This window comes from Trachypithecus francoisi, unplaced genomic scaffold (genome assembly GCF_009764315.1).
Source record: "Trachypithecus francoisi isolate TF-2019V2 unplaced genomic scaffold, Tfra_2.0 Lachesis_group10, whole genome shotgun sequence".
NCBI classification, from domain to species: domain Eukaryota; kingdom Metazoa; phylum Chordata; class Mammalia; order Primates; family Cercopithecidae; genus Trachypithecus; species Trachypithecus francoisi.
Genome location: NW_022681455.1, coordinates 36,845,836 through 36,868,332, shown reverse-complemented (window position 1 = coordinate 36,868,332; position 22,497 = coordinate 36,845,836). Strand labels below are relative to the sequence as shown.

Sequence of the window (22,497 nt, the reverse complement as noted above, 5' to 3'; positions counted from 1 at the left end):
TGGATCTCAACCCAGGCTATCACTCCAGGGGAAATTTTTGACTGTCCAAACCTACTCTGGAGTAACCAGAGCTCAGGGAAAACTGTGTGTTTCTTTTTCTTTTTCTTTTTTTTTTGAGATGGAGTTTCACTCTTGTTGTCCAGGGTGGAATGCAATGGCAAAATCTCTGCTCACTGCAGCCTCCACCTCCCGTGTTCAAGTGATTCTCCTGCCTCAGCCTCCCAAGTAGCAGGGATTACAGGCATGCACCACCATGCCCAGCTTATTTTGTATTTTTAGTAGAGACAGGGTTTCACCATGTTGGTCAGGGTGGTCTTGAACTCCTGACCTCAGATGATCTGCCCGCCTCGGCCTCCCAAAGTGCCGGATTACAGGTGTGAGCCACCGCACCCAACCTACTGTGTGCTTCTTATTACAGTCCTCATTCCACGCTCCTATAGCTACATATTTATTTGCCTATCTCTCCTAGAATGTGAGTTTCTTTAGGGCAGGGCACTGTGTGTGTGAGACTCATCTCTGTCTCCTCAGTGCCAAGTGACTGGTAGGAGCTGCAGTAAAAGATTTAGGAAGAAAGTGATCATGATCTTGGGGGTGGCTTTTCAATATTCAGACATTGGAGCCTGGGAATGGCACATGCCTCCCAGGATATACAGTAAGGAACTACATAAAGTCCAGAGAAGGGCAACTCAAATTAACAACAGACTAAACAGACCAAGGATTAAGACTTTTTCATCCAGCTCAAGGGCCACAGGGTGGGCATGAACTTCAGATTGCAGGAGGTGTAAAAATTATACTTTAGCATTTATCAGTTTAAAATGTAGTGTTCCGTTCATTATTCATTCAACAAAAGCTGAGCACCCTGTGCTCAGTACTGTGCCAGAAGAGCACAAAGATGAAGGATGCCCAGCTCCTCTCTCAAGGAGCTGTCTAGTTTATCTTTACAACCTTGTACATCCTTATTCCTTGTTGACAATTAGGGACACTACAGTTGAACTGTCGTTAAGAGCACAAGTGCACCAGCTGTAGTACTTTAAGCAAGTTATTTAATGTGTAAGGCTCAGTTTCCTCAAAGCAAAATGGGAATAGTAATATCTACCTTGTGGGGTTTTGAAGATTAAGCGTGAAAACACGCAATAAAATGCTTAGCTTGATGCCTGGCACATAGTAAACATTCAACCATCATTATTAAGTGGTGTGCAAAGCATTTACAACGTAAGTTTAGTTACTCTATTTCACTCTTGTCTTCCCTCCAAACATTATAGCTCCTCTAATTTGCTTCTCTTCCTCGGGCCCTGCGCAAACCCTCCTAACAACTTTCAGGTACCATCTATCCCAACCAATGATGTTAAGCCTTGTTCTTGCTCTGATCCCTTTGTCCTGCTTTCTCCTGTCTCTTCCTTTCTTTATCTCCCATTTTCTTCCTGCCCCTTCCCTCTCTCTTCTCCTCAGACTCCTTGTCTTTGGATTCTGCAGGCTCAGATTTGCTTTATGCCTATGGAAAAACAAGTATTTAACTGCCGAGTCTGTTTTCAGATCTGAAAAATGGGAATAATACTATCTACTTACAGAATTGTTTTGTGGAGTAGATGAGATAAGAAAGTGCAAGCACTGTGTACATCGTACAGCACCTTACAAAAATTCTTTACTGGCATCTCTAAACTGTTCCCTTTCATTCTCTGCCTCCCCTTCCCGACCCTGCCCAATTGTGAGACTAAGAAATTCTTCGAATTTAATGTTAGGACATAACGCCAACCAGATACTAGGTTTTCTGGTTGTTCCCGCCTTCCATGCCTAAACGAACCAATCAGATCGCCCAGAGTGGCGCTACTTGGAGACCACCGCGAATGAAGTTTGCATTTTTCTCTGTTCTCGTGCCCAGCTTCTTCTCGCCTCCCACCTCAGCTTCCCGGCATTGGAAGAAGGGACCGTCCTCTTCCTTGTCCTGGCCACCCAAATCCTGGTATCGAAAGGGTTGAACGGCGGGGACCGGAAGTGTGCAGCAGCGGCGGGTCCCCAGCTAATCGACGCCGGAAGTAGCAATTGTTAGAGAAGCATTCCGCCGCCGGCTTCGCTATGGCGGCAATTCCCCCAGATTCCTGGCAGCCACCCAACGTTTACTTGGAGACCAGGTGAGGGGGTTCGGGCCTCTGGGGCTGGCAGAGGAGACACGGAGCCCGGGCCTCACCACGGGTCTCCGTTCCTGGCGCATTCCTCCGGGAGGCCGGCCTCCACGTGGAGGGGCGTGGAGCAGCGGCCGAGACGGCCCCCAGAGAGTTGAGAGGGGACCGCCATCGCCCGCGTCCAAGCTCCCCGCGGTCTTGTGCTGAGGTCTCAGCAACAGCTGCCTGATTGTCCTCCTTCCTCCAGTCCACTCATTCATTCATTCATTCATTCATTCAGCGTGTAATGAGTCCGCAAGCCAGGCACATAGGATATGAATTCTGAGGATATAGCGGTAGATAAAACACACACAGCCCTGCCTTTAGGAGCTTATGGTATAATGAAAGAGACAGACATGTAAACATTACGTGATAAGTAGTATAGTTGTAGAAACAAATTCCAATAAAATACAGGAAGAAGCACATTTTCCCCACTATCAAAGAGTGATGTGGTAACAGCCTGCTAGCGCCATGCCCCGCTGTATGTCATCTCATTTAGTTTAATCTTAGCAACCCAAATCATGAAGGTATTATTTAACTTTCTCCCTTTCAATATTAGCAGGAGGAAACGCCAGAATTGACAGATTAAAGCCTTGACCAAAGCCACACAGCTAGTAACTGGAAGAACCTCGTTTGGAGCCTGGTGTGCCCGTCTCACCTTGCCAGTTCTTTAGCTCTATTCATTCCATTGCCTCTTTGGAAAAAGCTCAAAGTGATCTTTACAAAATAGGACAAGGAAGGGATCCTGCTCAAACACCTTTAATAACGTCTTACTGCTATAACAGTATAAAGTAAAAACTTATTAATCCTGACATTCAAGGTGATTTTTTTCATCTGGCCCTTGTCTACCTGCCATTCCCCCTTCAGCAGCCAGGGACCAGCTAAGGTCCTCTGCCTTTCTGTTCTTGCCCATTGCTGTTTTCAGCCACAGCAGAGTTCTGTCAGTCCTCTCTGTATTTGCTCATGCTGTTCATGCTCCCTGGCCATCTTGCCCACCTTCTTATACGGTAAAATTCTACATCTTCAGGCTCCAACCTGTAGTTTCTGAATTCTCCTGTTGGTATTTTTTAAAGTTGCAAAATAAATCGTTAAATCCAAGCAATGTGGACATACAGAGTAAGAAGTGAAAGCCACCTCCTTCCTGAAAACACTATCAACGGTTTGTTGGATGATTGTCCAGACCTTTTTCTATGTACACATAAACCTCTCTTTTATGTTTTTTTAACCAAAAAAAATGGGATCATATGATCATACTCTATGTATGTTTTTTCTGTAACTTGGTTTTCTTTCACTCAGTAATTCAGCTAGCTGCCCATAGGATGGATAGTTGATATTTTAGGTATTTCCTATTTCAAGGACATTTAAGTTGCTTCCTTTTTTTTTTTTGGCTATGACAAATACTGAGATGAACATCCTTGCACATACTGTATCCTTAGGCAGTTTTGTATATTTTCCTAGAGGATACTTGGAAGTTGAAATTGCTGAGGTATGCACATTTCAGAATTGTATATGTACTTCCTGATTGTCTTTCCAAATGGCTACTTCCTGTATGTTGAAAATATCCACCAGAATGTAAGCTTCATGAGGGAAACAGTGCCTAAAATAGTGTCACACGCAGAGTAACTGTTAGTCTGTGTTGAATGGGAGCGGTGTGAAAGATGAATTGCAGTCAGGAAGGCTGTTAGCTATTTTCTAGCACATTCCTCATATACTGATAGAGTGTTTACACTGTGCAAGGCACCGGGCATTCAGACTATAAAGAGTTGACTCAGTTCTCACATCTGGCCTGGTGCCATAGCTCACATCTGTAATCCAGCACTTTGGGAGGCCAAGGCAGGTAGATTGCTTGAGCCCAGGAGTTCAAGACAAGCCTGGGCAACATGGCAAAACCCCATCTCTACAAAAAAATACAAAAAATTAGCTGAGCTTGGTGATGCGTGCCTGTAGTCCCAGCTACTCAGGAGGCTGAGGTGAGGGGATCACTTGAGCCCGGGAGGCAGAGGTTGCAATTAGCTGAGATTGTGCCACTGCACTGTAACCTGGGTGACAGAGGAGACCCTTTCTCAAAAAAAAAAAAAAAAAATTGTCACATCCTTGGAGCTTAAAGTCTAGGTGTGTGTTGGAGTAGAGGGGAAGGCACCTGTCCTTTCTCTTGCCTCTTCCTTATCTTTTAGTAGTACTGGGGAGGAAAAAGCACTCATCCTATTGGGTAGGTGCAAAGATTCAAAGTTATCAGGTTTTGCCTTTGTTATACTCCCTCCCAAACACAAACTGTACCTTTTATTAAAATTTTTTGAATAGGTAATATATTTACTTGGATCAAAAATACAAAAGTTTTTAAAAGGTATTCATTAAACATCTTCCTATTTTCCATCTACCCAGTCCCTACCCCCACCCAGAAACTTCTAAATAAATATGAACTCCTGATATTTTAATGTCTCTTTTTTAAAAAAATTAAAAATTAAGTGTAATTATTTTTTTCCTAATTTAGGGGTTGGTTATATGGTTTCAGATAATCAGATATATATATAGAGAGAGAGTATCAGAATTTTGAGTTCTCCATGCTTGTAATTTTGCTGAAAAGAAGTACCCAGAACACCTGCATGTTTTACTCAAAAAAGATAATTGTTTATATTACTTGCATTGTGGTGTTTTCCTTTGCTGAGCATGAAATCCAGTGGTTATCACAATTTCATGACTTACAAGCTTGAAAATCAAGAGTCCTGGAGCAGTCCCATAATATTCCTGTCTGCCCTGACCTTGTTCTTTACTGGAGCTGTTGTCCTCTTCCTCTGCAGCATGGGAATCATTGTGCTGGAGCTGTACTGGAAGCATGCTCCAAAGACCTGTAAGAACTTTGCTGAACTGGCTCGTCGAGGTTACTACAATGGCACAAAATTCCACAGAATTATCAAAGACTTCATGATCCAAGGAGGTGACCCAACAGGGACAGGTACAGTTAAGTCAACATTAGTTAAGCCAACATTAGTTTATGTTTTCTTTTTTTTTTTTTTCCTTTTTGTCTTTTTTTTCTAAAGCCAACATTAGTTTCTGAAGTCTCTCATAAATAGGCGATAAGGCAGCCAGAGCTCTCTTTTCCACTCACTAAGATCTGTGTTGGTTGATTCTGGTGACTACTCCTTCCTTCATCAAACACACATGTGTGGAATTGACCAGAAACCAACCTTTATTCCTAGGCTTGGTAAAGTTTTTCATAACTTACATGTACTGCTTACTAAGAACAAATAATATTTGTCTGAATTATAGTGATGCAAGTAGTCTGATCAATACAAAGGAAAGACTTTATAATATTTTGAGAATAATAAAATCCTGGATTCTTTTATCGATTCATTCATTTAACAAATGGGTGTCTGTTTTGTGTCAGATACTTTTTTAAGCTCTAGGGAGATACCTTTAAAGAAAGAGACAGAATTCTTGCTCTCTATAAAGCAGGAAAAGGGTGTGGGAATGGAATTTTAGTAGAAAAGTCAAGGAACTCATCTCTGACATTATTGGAGAAGAGATCTGAAGGAAGTAAGAAAGTGAACCTTGTAACTCGGGGGAGAACATTTTGGATGGAGGGAAGAGCAAACACAGAGGCCCTGAGGCAGGAACCTGTGCTGGAAATCATAAGGTATGATACCTTATAGGGCATGGTAGAGACTGGGTTTTACTCTGAGTAAGATGTGAGCCTTTGGAGAGTTTTGAGCAAAGGAATGCTGTGATCTGATCTATGCTTTAAAAGGATCACTCTAGGCTAGGCACAGTGACTCACGCCTGTAATCCCAGCTCTTTGGGGGCCCGAGGCGGTTGCATCATTTGAGGTCAGGAGTTCAAGACCAGCCTGACCAACATGGTGAAATGCTGTGTTTACTAAAACACAAAAATTAGCCAGGCAGGGTGGTGGGCACCTGTAATCTCAGCTACTCAGGAGGCTGAGGCAGGAGAATTGCTTGAACCCAGGAGATGGAGGTTGCAGTGAGCAAAGATCGTACCACTGCAGTCTAGCCTGGGTGACAGATCAAGACTCCCTCTTAAATAAATAAATAAATAAATAAAGGATCACTCTAGCTGCTGTTTAGAGAATAGATGTAGGGCAAGATGTGACCACTATGTAAATAGTTGTTGTACTATGTTGTTTGGGGAGTAATGACGAGAAAAATAGCTCTATACATGTTCAGTACAGATGCTTGATATTTTCAGTCGTGGTTAGTTGAATCCATGAATGTAGAATCCACACGTAGGGAGGGCCAACTATGCTCGTGAGTAAGTCATTGGATAGGAATATGGGGTTCAGGGAAAGACCTGGTATGGAGGTATTAATTTGGGAGTTACTGGCACTTAGATGGGGTTTATTAGTGAACTGGTGGAACACTTACTCATTTCAAGGGCCCTTGCTTCTCAGTTTGCTTTTTCTCTGCTAATAGCTGCTCGTTTGCCTTTAAACAAGTTTGGCTTTCTCTGTGGCAGTGTCTTTTCTCAGTCTTGTTCTTTTTTGTCATTCTCAATTGTCTCATGATTTATCTAAACTATGTCCAGAAGCATTCAGGTTTTTTTTTTTTTTTTTAATGTATGTGGATGCATTTCAAAATACAGAATATATAAGAAAGCAGAGAAAAGGGGAAAAATCATTCATAAGCATAGCTCCTAAAGATTTCTAACCATCATTAACTAATCCCTCAATAGCCCACCTTTCAGAAAGGAACAGTGTTAACTTTTGGTGCCCATCATTCTAGACGTCTTTCTTTTCAGATGTCTGGTTTAAAGGATAACAAGATAAATGGAAATAGTTTCAAAAATAGGATATATTATATATGCTATTGTTTTTAAAGCAGAACATACTACATTTAATTTCATATATATAGAACAGAATGTTTGACTTCCTACAATGAAAGATGAGGCAATTAGTACTTAAATTTCTACCCATTCTTATCTTTCCTCGACCTTAATTTTTGTCGTTAGTCTTATTATTATCTGTTCTGCACTCATCATTCCTTCAGCTACAGTGTGGGTCCTACATTTCAGTGTATTTCGTGTTCACAACTTACTTCACTTTCACCTTTGCAAGTGCTGGAGGGCAGGATTTCTTGTCTAGTGGTTTTTTGTGTTTTGTTTCAGAATGCTCAAGGATCACAATTGTCCAGTGGTTTTTTATTATTAGAGCTGGAATGTGTTGTATTTTTAAGCTCATTTATGTTTGAGAATTTCTGCCTGTTACCTTTATACTTGAAAAGAGATATCATGCTGGCATGCTCAGCCCCCTCACTGTGCGATACACTGTGCCGCCTTGGGACCTCACAGAGTCCCCACCAGCAAGAAGGCTCTCACCACATGTGGCCCCTTGACCTTGAACTTCTCAGCCTCCACAACTGTAAGAGATAAATTCCTTTTTTAAAATAAATTTTTTAGGCCAGGTATGGTGGCTCACACCTGTAATCTCAGCACTTTGGAGGCTGAGGTGGGAGGATCACTTGAGTTCAGGAGTTCAAGACCAGCCTGGGCAACATAGTGAGACCCCCATCTCTACAAAAAACAAAAAATTAGCCAGGCATAGTGGCATATGCCTGTAATCCTAGCTACTTGGAAGACTGAGGTGGGAAGATCACTTGAACCTGGGAGGTTGAGATTGCAGTGAGCCATGATTGTGCCCACTGCACTCCAGCCTGAGTGACAAAGTGAGACCCTATCTCTAAATACATAAATTAATTAAAATAAAAGTGTTTAAAAGGAAGAAAAAAAGACCATAACTGGGTATACTGAGATCTTTTTAGACATTTCTGATCAATTGCCTTCTGGTTTGGTTTTTTATTGTTGTTTGTTTTTGTTGTTGTTTGGTTTTTTTGGAGACAGGGTTTTGCTCTGTCACCCAGGCCTGGGCTCGAGTATGGTGGTACAATCGTGGCTCACTGTAATCTCCATCCCCTTGGATCAAGCATTTCTCCCACATCAGCCTCCCAGGTAGCTAGGACTACAGGCATTCACCACCATGCCTTGCTAATTTTTAAATTTTTTATAGCGTTGAGGTCTCACTGTGTTACTGAGGCTGGTCTCAAACTCCTGGGCCTAAGCGTCCCTCCTGCTCCGGCCGCCCAAAGTGTTGGGATTATAGGCATGAGCCATCATGCCTGACTGCCTTCTGGTTTTTGAATATGGTTTTGGAGAATACTGAGGCCAGATTTACTCCTTCTTTCAAATCAGGGGTAATTTTTTGATTTCTATTTCTGAATATTTACTCTGTTATACTTACTGGATTTTCTATTTCAGGAAATTAGTTATTTGTTTCATCACCTTTGCCTTCCATATTTATCACATTTCTTTTGATTGTGTGATAGGATTTTTTTTTCTTTTTTTCCTGTATTCACTAAAATAATCTCAGACCTTTAGTCTGTGCCTTACTCAATTTTCAGTCATGTCTATTTTGTTCTTTACTGCTCTAGTTTATCTCTTAGCTCATTACTGGTGCCATTTGGATCTAAATTTGTTTCATTCGCTCTGCAATCTTTTCATCTTATTCTGTGGTATATTATCTTGTCTTTGAGCTTTTGTTATATTAGATTTTTACTTCTCTTGAATCATCCATAGCTTGAGATAGCCATGGAGAAGCCACTTTCTCCCAGGCTGAGTTCCTGGATTTTCTTTTCCTTCCTCTCCTCCTTCTTTCTGTCCTTCTGTTGGTTGTAGTATGTTTGCCTAGTTTCCATGCCATTTGTTTTCATCTTATCCATGCTTGATGTCAGCACCTACATTATCCCCACCTTTTACTTGCTCAGATACAGTGTAAGTGGAGTCTCCTTGTCATTCTCCCCACTTATGTGGAACTGGTTGTCTTCCCCACTTCAAATGTTAGGTTGCTGTCTCTCTATTCTGTTCTACCCTGAAGAGGTGTGGGAGAGAACCGGAGCTCAGCTCATGCTGAATGAGCCCCTTGTGGGAGGGCTAGCCTCTGTTCTGTCTTCCCAGACTCCATTAAAATCTTGTCCCAGAGCCCCCTCCACCAGCCAGTGGTCTCCCTCTGTCACCACTCCAGGATCTGGGTAGTCCTCAAGGATGGCCCAGCACCCTGGAAGGTGGCCAGCCCTGCTTGCCTGCCCTGCCACTCCCGAGCATCTGTGATATGCATGGGCTTCTACCCTCAAGGGCTTTCCTTAACTTTTTCAGAGCTGCTCACCCACTCCCCTGTTGGCTTCTCACAATCGGAGGGTATTTATGAGAATCTCAGCATGACATTTCTTTTCTGGTTACTAGTTTCAGGGACTACAGGTGGAAGAATTTTCTATTTTTTCCTCTCGGCTGACTCTTTTTACAATTTTAGCATGTTTGTTTCCCTTATTTGGTTGATGCTGGTGAACTTTTGGCTTTTTAATTTTTAATTTTTGTGTCTTCACTTTATTAGGTGTTGGGAGCATGTGGTAAACGTGCCTGATAGCAATAACTGAAGCATACCCTTAGAATGACCCTGTATGGCAGACGCATCTGAATGTGTGTTCTGAGCTAGGGAATCCAGGAGTAGCCAACCTGGAGGTTCCTTCCTTGTCTATAAAGGGACATCTGAGCCCCTGGCTCGTCCTTTGAAACATGGGCCGCACACAGGTTGAGGCCCCGAGTTTTGGGTTGCGTGAAGTTTGCCAGGTGGAGATTGTTAGGGAGAAGATGCTAAGTGGAAATGCTATGTAAACTGCATGCTTTTTGCAAGCCATTGTGGTTCTCCTGTCCAGCCCGCCACCACTGGACTCTCTCCCCTGTATGTAAGTCCCCAATAAAACCCCATGTCTCATTTGCTGACATTAGGTCTCTTTGGCCTATTGAACCTGGTGCCATCCCCATTGGAGTCGATAGGGGTTCGGCACAACAGGGAGGCAGAGTCTAGTCCTGCTTCATTCTACTTTCTTTGTCTGAAAGGGTTCCATCGATACATCGATGTACTTTGCTGTCTTCTTCCTCTCTCCCCATCATGTTGTTATGAAATAAATTTTAATTCTTAATACCAGTGAACCGAGAGTCCATGATTAAGGTACAAGTATTGGAAGTGACTCAGGTGTGAGTTGCTCATGCCAGAGCTTTTCTATATTTGTGTAGTTGGTTCATGATCCTTCATAATGTCACATTTCCATGGTGTAATTTTAATGAAATTGAATCACTCAAAAGATCTTCAAATAACTGCACCCAGCCTCAAGTATAATGAATGATTGAGCAGCCCACTGGCAAGTCTGTGGTGGAAGGCAAACAGGAGTTAGGCTCTCCTGGGTCACTAGTTCATATTTTCTAGCTGATTAGGTGACGCGTTTTTTGCTAAACATCTCAGATGGGCAGCAAGTGACATCCTGGGCTCTTCAGCAAGTTGATGTACCACTTCCATTCCTCAGTCTGACTACTGTGGAACCATTCTTTCCACATGCTTTCTTATAATACATCTTTGCCAGATGCGTTGTCAGTTCAAATACCCTTTGACTTCCTGCTTCATTTCATTTTAAACCATTTTTCTACCTTCAGCTTTCCCATATTATAATAACTATAGGGGCTCTTTCCTTAGCCCTCTGAGTGTCTTTTATCTGTTTCTACTAACCTTTCTCTCCTCTCTATAACACATAAAATCCTGGCAAGCTCTTCCTTTAGCTCTTCCTGCTCTGCACTTGGCCTCACAGTGCTCGCCAGCTGCTGTGATTAATTATATGCTGATTATCCTGTGCGTCACTCTCACTTTGATTTCATCTCTCCTCTTAGTAGCCCCAGGAACACCTGAAATTTAACGTGTTGAACAGCAAGCTCTGTTAATTTTATTCATTTGATGAGTATTTGCCAAGAGTCTGCTGGGTATCCTGTGCTATTCTAAGGCCTATGAGAAGCACTTAAGCATTAAAAGCCAAGGCATTTTCTTTTTCCTTGCAGTTCCCTGCCCTGCCAGGAAACAAACTATTCATTATAAGAAACAACTAGAATGGGGTAATATAAATATGCAAATGTATGATAGTATGATATGGATTATATGTATAATATAGGTTGGAGTAATTCATAATAAGGGGAAAAGTACAATGGAGGGAGATTAGGATGGGAAGGAGGCATATGCGAGATGGGTCTTGGGAAGTAGAGGGAAGGGCATTTTGGATTTAGGAAGAAGAGTGGGTACAGGGCAGGAGTGACAGAGGCAGGGGTAGGGGGGGAGCCCGCCACCCCAGGTGTCACATCTTCCACTCCAGACTGGCTCTTGTGACATCACCCAGCCACCTCTCCACACCCAGAACAAATGCATCAAATGTGATTCTAAGGCCCCTACCAAATTTATAGATCTCCGAACTGCCTGTTTGGGGGACAGTAAAGAGCAGTTAGGGGGCCAGTTAATGGAGACTCCTAGACAGAGGAGCTCAGATTTGATTGCGCATGACTCAGGGACCATTTGGGACTCTTGAGCCCAGCTGGGATAAGACATATCTGAGGAAATTTCGTCCAGCTGTGGACTATGGCAAGCCAGTGTGGTGCAGGGTGGAGAGCAGGACTGTGGAGCTTGGGCTTACCTTGTGCTTCACATGAACACTTACTAAACGTAGAGGAGTTGCATTACCCTGCTGAGCCAGCTCACCTGTCTGGAGTGTGGTTACACGCACCTCCCAGGCTGGCTGTGAGTAGTAAATGAGCTGATGTTGGTACAGTGGTTAGCATGGGCTTGACACAAAGTGGGAGCTCAAACAAATGTGACTTTTATTTATTTTGATTGTTAATTCATTTAGCAAATACCTATGAGACTCCTTCTGTAGGCCAGGCACTCTTCTAAAAACTGGGGATATAACAGTGAATAAGAAAGCCCTTGTGGAACTCTCATTCTGGTGAGAGATGGAGAATGAAAAAGTACATAATAAACGATCAGGGATGGCAGATGATGTGGAAAAAATAATGTACTGCTGGGATGGAACAGGATTTCTCAACCTAGGCACTATTGACATTTAGAGCTGGATGATTCTTTGTTGGAGGGGGTGCAGTCCTTTGCATTGAAGGATGGTTAGCTTCATGCCGGCTTCTACCTACTCGATACTGATAGAACCACTCAGTGTGACAACCAAAATGTCTCCAGACATTGCCCACTGTCGCCAGGGGTCAAAATCACTCCCCGTTGAGAACCACTAGGCTAGAGGGTGCGGGAGGGGCTGGTTTGGAGAGTGTGGTTAGGGAAACCTCTCTGACAAATAGAGAGCATTTTAATATAGTTGTGAATGAAATGAAGTGGTGATCCATGAGACTGTCCAGGCCAAGGGCACTCGGAAGAGAACAGGAACTGGAGGCCTTAGACCAGAGTGTGCCTGGCAGGAAACGGCACAGGGGCCAGTGTAGCTGGAACACCTGAGAGAGTGGCGGGAGAGAGCTCAGAGAGTAGCAGAGTGCCCGATTGTGGGGGGTCTTGTAAGCTGTGGTGAGGATTGTGGATTTTGTTCTAAGAGTGATGCAGTGTTGATGGAGGGTTTCAAGCAGGGGAGTGCTGCGATTAGGCTTGTTTGAAAAGGATCCCTCTGGCTACCTTGTGAAGAATAGAGGGTGGGGAAAGAGGGAGGCAAGGCTGGAAGCAAGGAGACCAGCGGGAAGATTTTATTCTTATTCAAGCTGGAGATGGTTGTCGTTTGAACTAGGGTGATAGCAGCTGTGTTAGTTCTGGTCCTCTGGGAAGCAGACACCAAGATAGAAGTTTATTGGGCTAACACCTGTGAAAGATAAAGGGGCGGGGAGCCAGGGTTGGAAGGGAAGGTCTTCACACAGCAGCGCAGGCCTGAGTAACACCTGTGAAAGCAGAGGCGTGCAGGAGGAGCAGCTGCCAGTGAGCAGCTAGGAACACCAGGAGAATGTGGAGCCGTGGAAGCCAAGGGAAGACAGCAGCTCAAGCAGAAGGGTGACATCGAGTGTGGATCAAGTAAAGTGAGCGCTGAGGATTGACGACTGGGTATAGCCACGTGGAAGTCACTGGCGACCTTGACAAGAGCAGTTTCAGCGGAGCAGTGAGGGGCAAAAGTCTGAATGGAGCATGTTCCAGTGAGAATGGGGAGAAGTGGAGACAGTGGGTGTTGACAGCTTTTTCTTTTTTTTTTTTGAGACGGAGTCTCGCTCTGTTGCCCAGGCTGGAGTGCAGTGGCCGGATCTCGGCTCACTGCAAGCTCCGCCTCCCGGGTTTACGTCATTCTCCTGCCTCAGCCTCCCGAGTAGCTGGGACTACAGGCGCCCGCCACCTCGCCCGGCTAGATTTTTGTATTTTTTAGTAGAGACGGGGCTTCACCGTGTTAGCCAGGATGGTCTCGATCTCCTGACTTTGTGATCCGCCCGTCTCGGCCTCCCAAAGTGCTGGGATTACAGGCTTGAGCCACCACGCCCGGACGTTGACAGCTTTTTCAAGGAGTTTTTCTGTGAAGGGATGTAGAGAAATAGGATACTTGGAAATAGAGTTTTGTTTTTTAAAATAGGAAATATCAATAACATGTTTAAATGCTGACAGGAATGATCCATTAGAAAGAGAAAAATTGGTCTACTAGAGGGGGAGGTTGTAGTTGCTGAGTTCTTTAAAGGTGAGCAGGATTGGGTACTTGGTGGTGGGATAGTCATGGACAGTTTATTCACAGTGTTTTAGGGAAGGGAGGTGGGTAGAGGTGTAGGAAGGAAAGGGGCTTGGGTGGTGAGAGCACGGGAAAGTTCTCTTCTGAAAATTCCTTCTTCTCAGTGAAATAAGAGGTAAGGTTCTCAGGCCGGGCACTCTCAGAAGACTGCTGACGGACAGTGTCTGTTAGAGGCTCTCTTGCCAGAAGAGAGGCTTTGATTGGTCAGTTACCCTCTGGTGTCAAGTGACCCACTGGATCTCCTTATAGGCCACTGCCCATCTGTGGGACTGGATATTAATCTATTGTCCCATCAACTGTGGCGTGGGAGGGGCCGGGACAAGTAGCACCAAGTATGGTCATCTTGGTGTAAGACACTGCATCATGTCCCATGCCTTAGACATCATTTTGACAGGTTTCCACGGTGACTAAGAGGAGGAGGAAGGGACATCACAGGAGTCATGGGGACAAGAAAAGGGTTTTTTTGCATTTTTGTTTTTAAGAAACACCACAGGCCGGGCACGGTGGCTCATGCCTGTAATCCCAGCACTTTAGGAGGCCGAGGCTGGCGGACCTGAGGTCAGGAGTTTGAGACCAGCCTGACCTCAACATGGTGAAACCCCATCTCTACTAAAAATACAAAATGAGCCAGGCATGGTGGCGAGTGCCTGTAATACCAGCTACTCGGGAGGCCGAGGCAGGAGAATCGCTTGAACCTGGGAGGCAGAGGTTGTGGTGAGCCAAGATGGCACCATTGGACTCCAGCCTGGGCCGCAAGAGCAAAACTCTGTCTAAAAAAAAAAAAAGGAAAAGGAAAAAAAAAACACACACACACACAGATCATAAAGAAGTTAAGGAATTTTAACTGCAAAGGTTCTGTGCACTGGAAGGTCCCATTAAAAGAATGAAAAAAGTTAACTGGGAGAAGGTATTTGCAAAACATTCACTGACAGAGGATTACTGTCCATAATATACAGTTGAGCCTTGACCAACATGGGTTTGAGCCATGGGGGTCCATACAGGTTTCGCAGGGCCCGCAGCGGGACTTGAGCATGCAAGGATTTTGGTGTCACAGGGATCCTGGAACCAATGCCCTGAGTATACCAAGGGATGACTGTATGTATCAGTTCCAAAATGTCATACCACTGATTGGCGGTTCACAGAGGGGACAAGCGAAGTAAGCCAGTGAACATGAAATTATGCCAAACTTCAGAGAAATGCAGCTTAAAACACCACAAGAGGTCTTGCACTTCTCAGACTGACAGAAGTACCTAGAGCAGTAAGAGTGAGCGTGCTGCGGGGAGGGGTGCACATTGGTTCATCCTTTTCAATAAGGCATTTAGAAAAATCTAGCAATGATGAAATACTCAAACTATGACCCTGTGTATCCCCTGTGAGGTATTGGCCCCCGAGAGCTCTTGCACTTGTGTTTCAGAGACAGTATAAGACTAGTTTTTATAGCATGGTCGATAATAGCCAAAACATTGGAAAGATCCTCGGTATCAACACCAGAAAAGATAAGACAGAGCATTATGGTCATGCAGTGAGGCAAACACTACAGAGGTCCGCCTGGAACAAAGTAGGTGAGTCTCTCAAACAGTGGTGAGCAAAAAGCTATTTGCAGAAGAATATATAAAGTGTAATACCACTTATGTAAACTTAAAAACATGCAAAACAGCAATACTTTTTTTTTTTTTTTAGGGATACATATATGTGTAGTAAGGAAGTAAGGAAGAAAATGCATGGAAATGCCAAATTCTTGTCAGACTGGTGGTTACCTGAGAGGAAAATGTGATTCTTTGAATCAGCTGTTAGCTTTTAGGAAAATGAGTGCTGGGGAGAGCTGCAGTGGGGTGTGTGCATGGGGTCTTAGCTGGATTTGCAATACTTTATTTCTTGGGGGCAGAGGTGGTCATAGATGTTGGTCATATTATTCTTTGTATGTTTGTGTGTCTGAAATAAATACATTGAATAAATGATCCCAAGAGAGGACAGATGTCAGAAGAGGAAAAGAATCTCTCTCTTTTTTTTTGGAGACAGACGGGAGTGCAATGGCGCAATCACAGCTCACTGTAGCCTCAACCTCCTGGGCTTGAGTGATCCTCCTACCTCAGCCTCCTGAGTAGCTGTAGCTGGAACTACAGGCACACACCACCATGCCTGGCTAATTTTTGTAGAGACAGGTTTCACCATGTTGCCTAGGCTGGTCTCAACTCCTGGGCTCAAGAGATCTGCCCCCTTCAGCCTCCCAAAGTGTTGGGATTACAGGTGTGAGCCACTTGCACCTGGCCAGAAAAGAATCTTGAACGTTCTTTTCTAACCTGTAATCAAAGGTTAGAAAACAGGTCTTGGCCAGGCGCGGTGGCTCACGCCTGTAATCTCAGTACTTTGAGAGGCCGAGGCTGGCAGATCATGAGGTCAAGAGATTGAGACCATCCTGGCTAACATGGTGAAACCCCGTCTCTACTAAAAATACAAAAATTAGCTGGGTGTGGTGGTGCACGCCTGTAGTCCCAGCTACTCAGGAGGCTGAGGCAGGAGAATCACTATCACTTGAACCCAGGAGGCAGAAGTTGCAGTGAGCCGATATCACACCACTGCACTCCAGCCTGGTGACAGAGCGAGATTCCATCTCAAAAACACACACACAGTAGAAAACAGGTCTGTGCCTATCTTCATTGTGTCTGTGCTAGACCAGGCACAGAACCTGCAAAGCTTCCAAATTGTTGACTTTCTAACTGATAATTGACATCTGCGTAGCATGCTCTGCACTGGAGAGCTTTTTAATCATTCTCTGTACCTCTGCCACCTCTCACCTATTCCACGTGCCCAGAGGAATGTTTGAATTGGAATGATTTGTCTTTCTGACATTTTGCTGCAAACCCTACTGAGTTGAATTGGGTTATGAAAAGATAACATTATGAGTAAGATATTATGAAAACTCTGCCTGTTGAGTAAAGGGGGTCTCCATGCTCTTTCCTCCTGTCTCCTCTGATTCCCACTTCATCTGTGACTCTTTTTTTTATTTTTTTGAGACGGAGTCTCACTCTGTCACCTAGGCTGGAGTGCAATGGCGCGATCTCAGCTCAATGCAACCTCCACCTCCCGGGTTCAAGTGATTCTCCTGCCTCAGCCTCCCAAGTAGCTGGGATTACAGGCACGTGCCACCACACCTGGCTAATTTTTGTATTTTTAGTAGAGACAGGGTTTCACCATGTTGGTCAGGCTGGTCTCAAACTCCTGACCTCATGATCCACCTGCCTCGGCCTCCCAAAGTGCTGGAATTACAGGTGTGAGCCACCGCACCCGGCCCATCTGTGACTCTTGACCTACCTATTCCTTACTGTACTTCTTGTTTGTGGTGATGTTTATGTGATGGTTTTCCATTCCTAGAGGGCAGAGCCCTGGGGGTTTTTTTCTGACAGCCCTCAGGTTGCAGGGATCACACTTTGAAGGCTCAGGCCACAGATTGACAGTGTACTACTGAACTGAATCCTTAGCTTGCTCACTCAAGTCCTGCACGCAGAGCCTGGCCTCTGTGGCGTCTGGCCCCACAGCCCTCTCCCTCTCTCTAGTCTCTGGTAACCCCAGCCGGGAACCTTGACTCTAGTGGTTGCCAAAGGACCAAGCAAAGGGGAGGATCAAGTCAGAGGGAATGTATTGGTTATATAATTGCTGTTTGTATACTGACAGGTTGGAATTTTTGGAATGAGTTTTACACAGTTTAGTATGGTTCAGTGTTTTTCCAGAAGCATAGGTAGCCTGGGCCAAGTGGGAGGTTTCCCCTAGACTGTTAGGATTCACCCCCATTCTTGTTTGCATGAGAACATCATTTTCTTCCGGAAAGGAAACGGGGGCTGTGACAGGCTCCCTGTGGTGAAGCCGACTAAAAGGTAAAGCAAAAGATTTTTACCATGGAAACACCTTAGCCATGCCCAGGGGCCTTGGGGGTGGACTTGGTGCTACTTTTATAGCAGGCAGTAGAGGAAGTGAGCTGCCAGCACTGGGCTGTGGGGGAAGCAGAGTACCCATTGATCAATCCAGTGTTTACTTTGTTCTAGGCTGTTTTGTCTTGACCGTTCAACTTGGAGAAACCAATGTAGTTCAGTAAGGCATATGATTGACTACATAATTGATCAGTATTCGTTAAGAAAGTTACCTCCTGTTATGACATGTTTTCCTGTGAGAAAACCATGTTTAACTTACATCCTTTTTTTTTTTTGAGCCAGTCTTGCTCTGTCACCCAGGTTGGAATGCGATGGTGTGATCTCAGCTCACTGCAACCTCCACCTGCTGGGTTCAAGCAGTTCTCCTGCCTCAGCCTCCCAAGTAGCTGGGACAACAGGTGTGCGCCACCTTGCCTGGCTAATTTTTTTTTGTATTTTTAGTAGAGACAGGATTTCACTACGTTGGCCAGGCTGGTCTCGAACTCCTGATCTTGTGATCTGCCTGCCTCGGCCTCCCAAAGTGCTGGGATTACAGGTGTGAGCCACCGCGCCTGGCCTAACTTACATCCTTTTGCTCTTAGAACAAAACCTACCTGAGCTTAGGATATCCAGTCCAGCACCCTGCTCTTGTGGACATAATATAAATAACATTTGGTGATGATGCTGCTAGCAAATAATTCCCAATCCCATGTTTCTTCATTTTCTCTGTATTCCTTTATTTAGAGTCAAGGTTTTGCCTCTTGCCTAAACTGGAGTACAGTGACGTGGTCATAGCTTATTGTAACCTCAAACTCCTGGGCTCAAAGCAATCCTCCTGCCTCAGCCTCCCAAGGAGCTGGGACTACAGCCATGTGCCACCCACCACATCTGGCTGAATTTAAAATTTTTTTTGTCAGTCAGGTGCAGTGGTTCATGCCTATAATCCCAGCACTTGGGAAGCTGAGGAAGGAGGATTGCTTGATGCCAGGAGTTTGAGACCAGCCTGGGCAACATAGTGAGACCCCATCTCTTAAAAAAAAAAAATTCGTGGAGTCAATGTCTCGCTCTGTTGCCCAGCTCAAGCTCCTGGCCTCAAGCAGTCCTCCCATCTCAGCCTCCCAAAGTGCTGAGATTTTAGATGTGAGCCACCACACCTGGCCCTGTTTTCTCTTTATGATGTACTGCCTCACCTCTCAGTGACTCTGCCTACTGTAATGTCCCTTTCTGCCACATTGCCACTTACCACTGTCCCTATTTCTCCTTCAGCTGGATAGCTTTAACTTAAATGAATTTTATTTTCCATCATCTAGGTTAAGGGTGGCAAATAGGTTTCAACTCTTGGGCTATTACTGATTAATTAATTAATGGCTGCCTGAGTTCTGGGTTGGTAACATTCAGAGGCAAATCTAGCTCAGCAGGGAAGAATACTGATTGATTAGCAATGTCTGTGATGGGCACAGGGTTGGGACTTGGGGCACTCATGTCTAAAATACTCATAAAAATGTTAAAAATCAAGAAACCTCTTAACACATCAGATTATGAATGGTGGTTATCTCTAGATGGTTAGGTTACAGGGGATTTTAGCGTTCTTTTGATAACGTTCTATGTTTTCTACCTTTTTGATAGTGAACATGTATTATTTTAATGTGCAGGAAAAAATAGCATTATTTTGAAAAGGAAAGTCTTACCGGAATGAAACCAATGACTTGAATATGCTATTAGTGCTAGATTCTGTAGTTGCAATATGCCTAGCAGTGGGGTAGGTGTCACTCCCTTTTCCTTTCCTCCACTCTGAGAAATCCTTTGACCCTGGGCCATCATTCTTGCTGTGAGATAGAATGTGTGACTGACTGATTCATGTATCATCTTCTAATCGGGCAGGTCGAGGTGGTGCATCTATCTATGGCAAACAGTTTGAAGATGAACTTCATCCTGACTTGAAATTCACGGGTAAGTGTATAATTTGGCTGGACTGGTTAGGGATGGGGGTTTTAAAAGCTCACTCTTTTGGCCATGATTCAAGGTGAATGCCTGACACCGTGGCATGGTGCCAGATAACTGCCCAGCCATGGCGCCACAAAGTGCCCTGGTGGATTAGAGAAAGCGGCGCCTCTCACAAAGTTCTGAGCAATTCTGAGTGCTGGTCGGGGTGTTCTAGACTCAACTATTTGTTAAAGGTCATAGGATATCAAAAGTGTCCTCAAAGAAACAGGAAACCTTGCTGGGTTTTTGAGGGCAGTCAGGAACAGGGTCCACAGTTAGTGAGGAGCATCAGGGGTCAAGGCTGGGGAATAGGTGAGGATAAGGAAGATGAAGTCGTCAGAGTAGTGTAGTGATGGCCTTTGTACAGGGCAGAAAGCCTGCCCTGAGTCTTTGTCCGGGTCTGGATAGAAGCCAGAACAAAGTCCTGGCTTCTTTTTCATCCCTAGGATGGGACAGCAGCTCTACACTGGACCTGTGGGGTTATTTATACTCTTTCCTTTCTTCCCTTTTCCCACCAGGGGCTGGAATTCTCGCAATGGCCAATGCGGGGCCAGACACCAATGGCAGCCAGTTTTTTGTGACTCTCGCCCCCACCCAGTGGCTCGACGGCAAACACACCATTTTTGGCCGAGTGTGCCAGGGCATAGGAATGGTGAATCGCGTGGGAATGGTAGAAACAAACTCCCAGGACCGCCCTGTGGATGATGTGAAGATCATTAAGGCATACCCTTCTGGGTAGACTTGCTACCCTCTTGAGCAGCTCTTCTGAGATGGCCCCAGTGGACCAGCTTCCAGATTACATAGAATGACATGTAATGCTAAATTTCATTTTGGCTTTGCAAATCATGAAGCTTAGGAGGCCTGGGGTCTTGGGTGAGTTAGAGATGGAAGTACATTTTAATAGGATGCTTCTTCTCTCTTCCCCCAGTGCCTAGGTTGCCAGAGCATTTGCACAAATGCCCCTGTTTATCGATAGGTGACTACTTAATACACGTGACTCATAATGCTGCTTCTTGTGCATGTCTGCTCTGATATACTTCAAACAATGTAGCAGACACTGTCATTTCTCGTGGTTTTGCCTAACCAAACTTCTTCCTAAGGAGATTTGTATTCTGGCCTACACTGCAGTCCTTCATTGTTGACAGCCACAGAATTCCAAACCAAGTAGTGTCTATCAGCCCTTTTAACTCTGTGCACACCCTATTTCAGTTTTATATTTGTTCTTCTAGGGAATGTATGCATCTCTATATATATTTTCCCTCTCAAAACCAGAACATCAACACTGCTGTTTCTGACACTTCAGATATCCCACGCAAAGCCACATTGAATTTTTGCCAAATGAAAAATGCATCCAACAATCAAGTTTCTAAGAAGGTGTCAAGTGGGGAATAATAATGTATAATAATCAAGAAATTAATTTATTAAAAGGAAGCAGAAGCATTGACCATCTTTTTCCCAGAGAAGAGGAGAAATCTGTAGTGAGCAAAGGACAGACCATGAATCCTCCTTAAGAAGTAGTCCTCTCAGAAAGGAGAAGCGCCACTCAAGTTCTTTTAACCCAAGACTTTAGAGAAATTAGGTCCGAGATTTTTATATGTTCAGTTGTTTATGTATAAAAATAACTTTCTGGATTTTGTGAGGAGGAGTAGGAGAGGAAGGAAGTTAATACCTATGTAATACATAGAAACTTGCAAAATAAAATGCCATTGGTGGTTGAAATTGCTGTTGTGGTCTGATTCTAAATATTGTATGAGGTTCCAATGGTCATTTTAATCCCAGTCATTTTAAGTAGTATTACAGAGATCATATGTTCAAGATTTCCCATCATTTTAGGCTTGTGGATCTCCAGTAGACTTAAGAGCAATTCTAACTTAAAAAGGGCAGAACCAGAGAAAGAAGTTAAGTGACAGAAATAGACATTTCTGAATAAGGGGTGTATGAGTCCATTTTCACATTGCTATAAAGACACTACCTGAGACTGGGTTATTTATAAACGAGAGGTTTAATTGACTCACAGTTCCACATGGCTAGGGAGACCTCAGGAAACTTACAATAATGGTGGAAGGCAAAGGAGAAGCAAGCACCTTCTTTACAAGGTGGCAGGAGAGAGAGTGAGCACAGGGGAAACCACCATATTTAAACCATCAGATCTCGTGAGATCTCCCTCACTATCATGAGAACAGCATGCAGGTGGAAAATGCCCCATGATCCAGTCATCTCCCACCAGATCCCTCCCTCAACACAGAGGATTACAATTCGAGGTGAGATTTGGGTAGGGATACAGAGCCAAACCGTGTCGGGGGGATTGCCTGGAAGTGAACCAGGTGGATGTGCTGCGACCTGCACCATCCCTGGAATTTGCAGAGGGCCCACCTGCACAGTGTCATGGGACCAGAGGCAGTATTTGTTGTGGTGTTTGCTTCCTTAAGCTGGTAGCTCCTTGAAGAGGGGATTATAACTTTAATGTTTCTTACTACTAGATCCATTTTGGAAATGGTGATTTACTTTATGGAATGGCCAAACAAGGTTCTGTTCCCCAAGCCTTCCCTACCTTCAACCTCTTTCTCTACCTTTCTCTTTTCTCTCAGTAGCAAAAAAGCAAAACCCAACAACAAACTATATAAATGACTTCGTAACTTCCCAGAGATGGTTTTTGTATGCAAAGTAATGTTCTACACTCTGGAAAACATAGAAATATTATTTCTTTCAGCCTGAACTGGGTGGGCATAATTGGATCTGCCTCTGAGAGCAAGGAATAGCACCTGTTCACTAACCTCCCAGATTCGTAATCCTGAAGATCTCCACTTTCATCCAGGGCACGGGGGTGGTGGAAACATATCATGGCTCCTCTGAAGCAAAGAAGGT

At 44.3% G+C, this 22,497-nt stretch overlaps 2 protein-coding genes across 5 annotated transcripts in view; one reads left to right on the top strand and one right to left on the bottom strand.

Moving 5' to 3' along the window:
• The window catches only part of CUNH6orf89 (chromosome unknown C6orf89 homolog), a 49,839-nt gene extending 44,854 nt beyond the window's left edge, over positions 1-4,985 (bottom strand). For 3 of the 4 annotated variants that reach the window (XM_033217004.1, XM_033217001.1, XM_033217003.1), the window contains exon 1: positions 1,898-2,023. The gene's annotated coding sequence lies outside the window, so the exon portion shown is untranslated. Of the gene's footprint in view, positions 1-1,897; positions 2,024-4,862 lie in introns of those variants that run through there. The other variant, XM_033217005.1, reaches the window with a different exon arrangement.
• On the top strand, positions 1,824-21,355 carry PPIL1 (peptidylprolyl isomerase like 1). Its single transcript, XM_033217008.1, has 4 exons — positions 1,824-2,129; positions 4,958-5,112; positions 19,531-19,599; positions 20,151-21,355. Exons 1-4 carry the CDS (start codon positions 2,074-2,076, stop codon positions 20,369-20,371), a joined length of 501 nt encoding a protein of 166 aa, XP_033072899.1. The 5' UTR covers positions 1,824-2,073; the 3' UTR covers positions 20,372-21,355.
• The last annotated feature ends 1,142 nt before the right edge of the window (positions 21,356-22,497 follow it).

What these genes read in the sequence shown, in the direction of transcription:
- PPIL1 (XM_033217008.1), top strand. Translation starts at nt 2,074, where the DNA reads ATGGCGGCAATTCCCCCAGATTCCTGGCAGCCACCCAACGTTTACTTG. An exon ending in AACGTTTACTTGGAGACCAG is followed by an intron (nt 2,130 to 4,957) that starts GTGAGGGGGTTC and finishes CTTCCTCTGCAG; the next exon opens with CATGGGAATCATTGTGCTGG. An exon ending in AGGTGACCCAACAGGGACAG is followed by an intron (nt 5,113 to 19,530) that starts GTACAGTTAAGT and finishes CTAATCGGGCAG; the next exon opens with GTCGAGGTGGTGCATCTATC.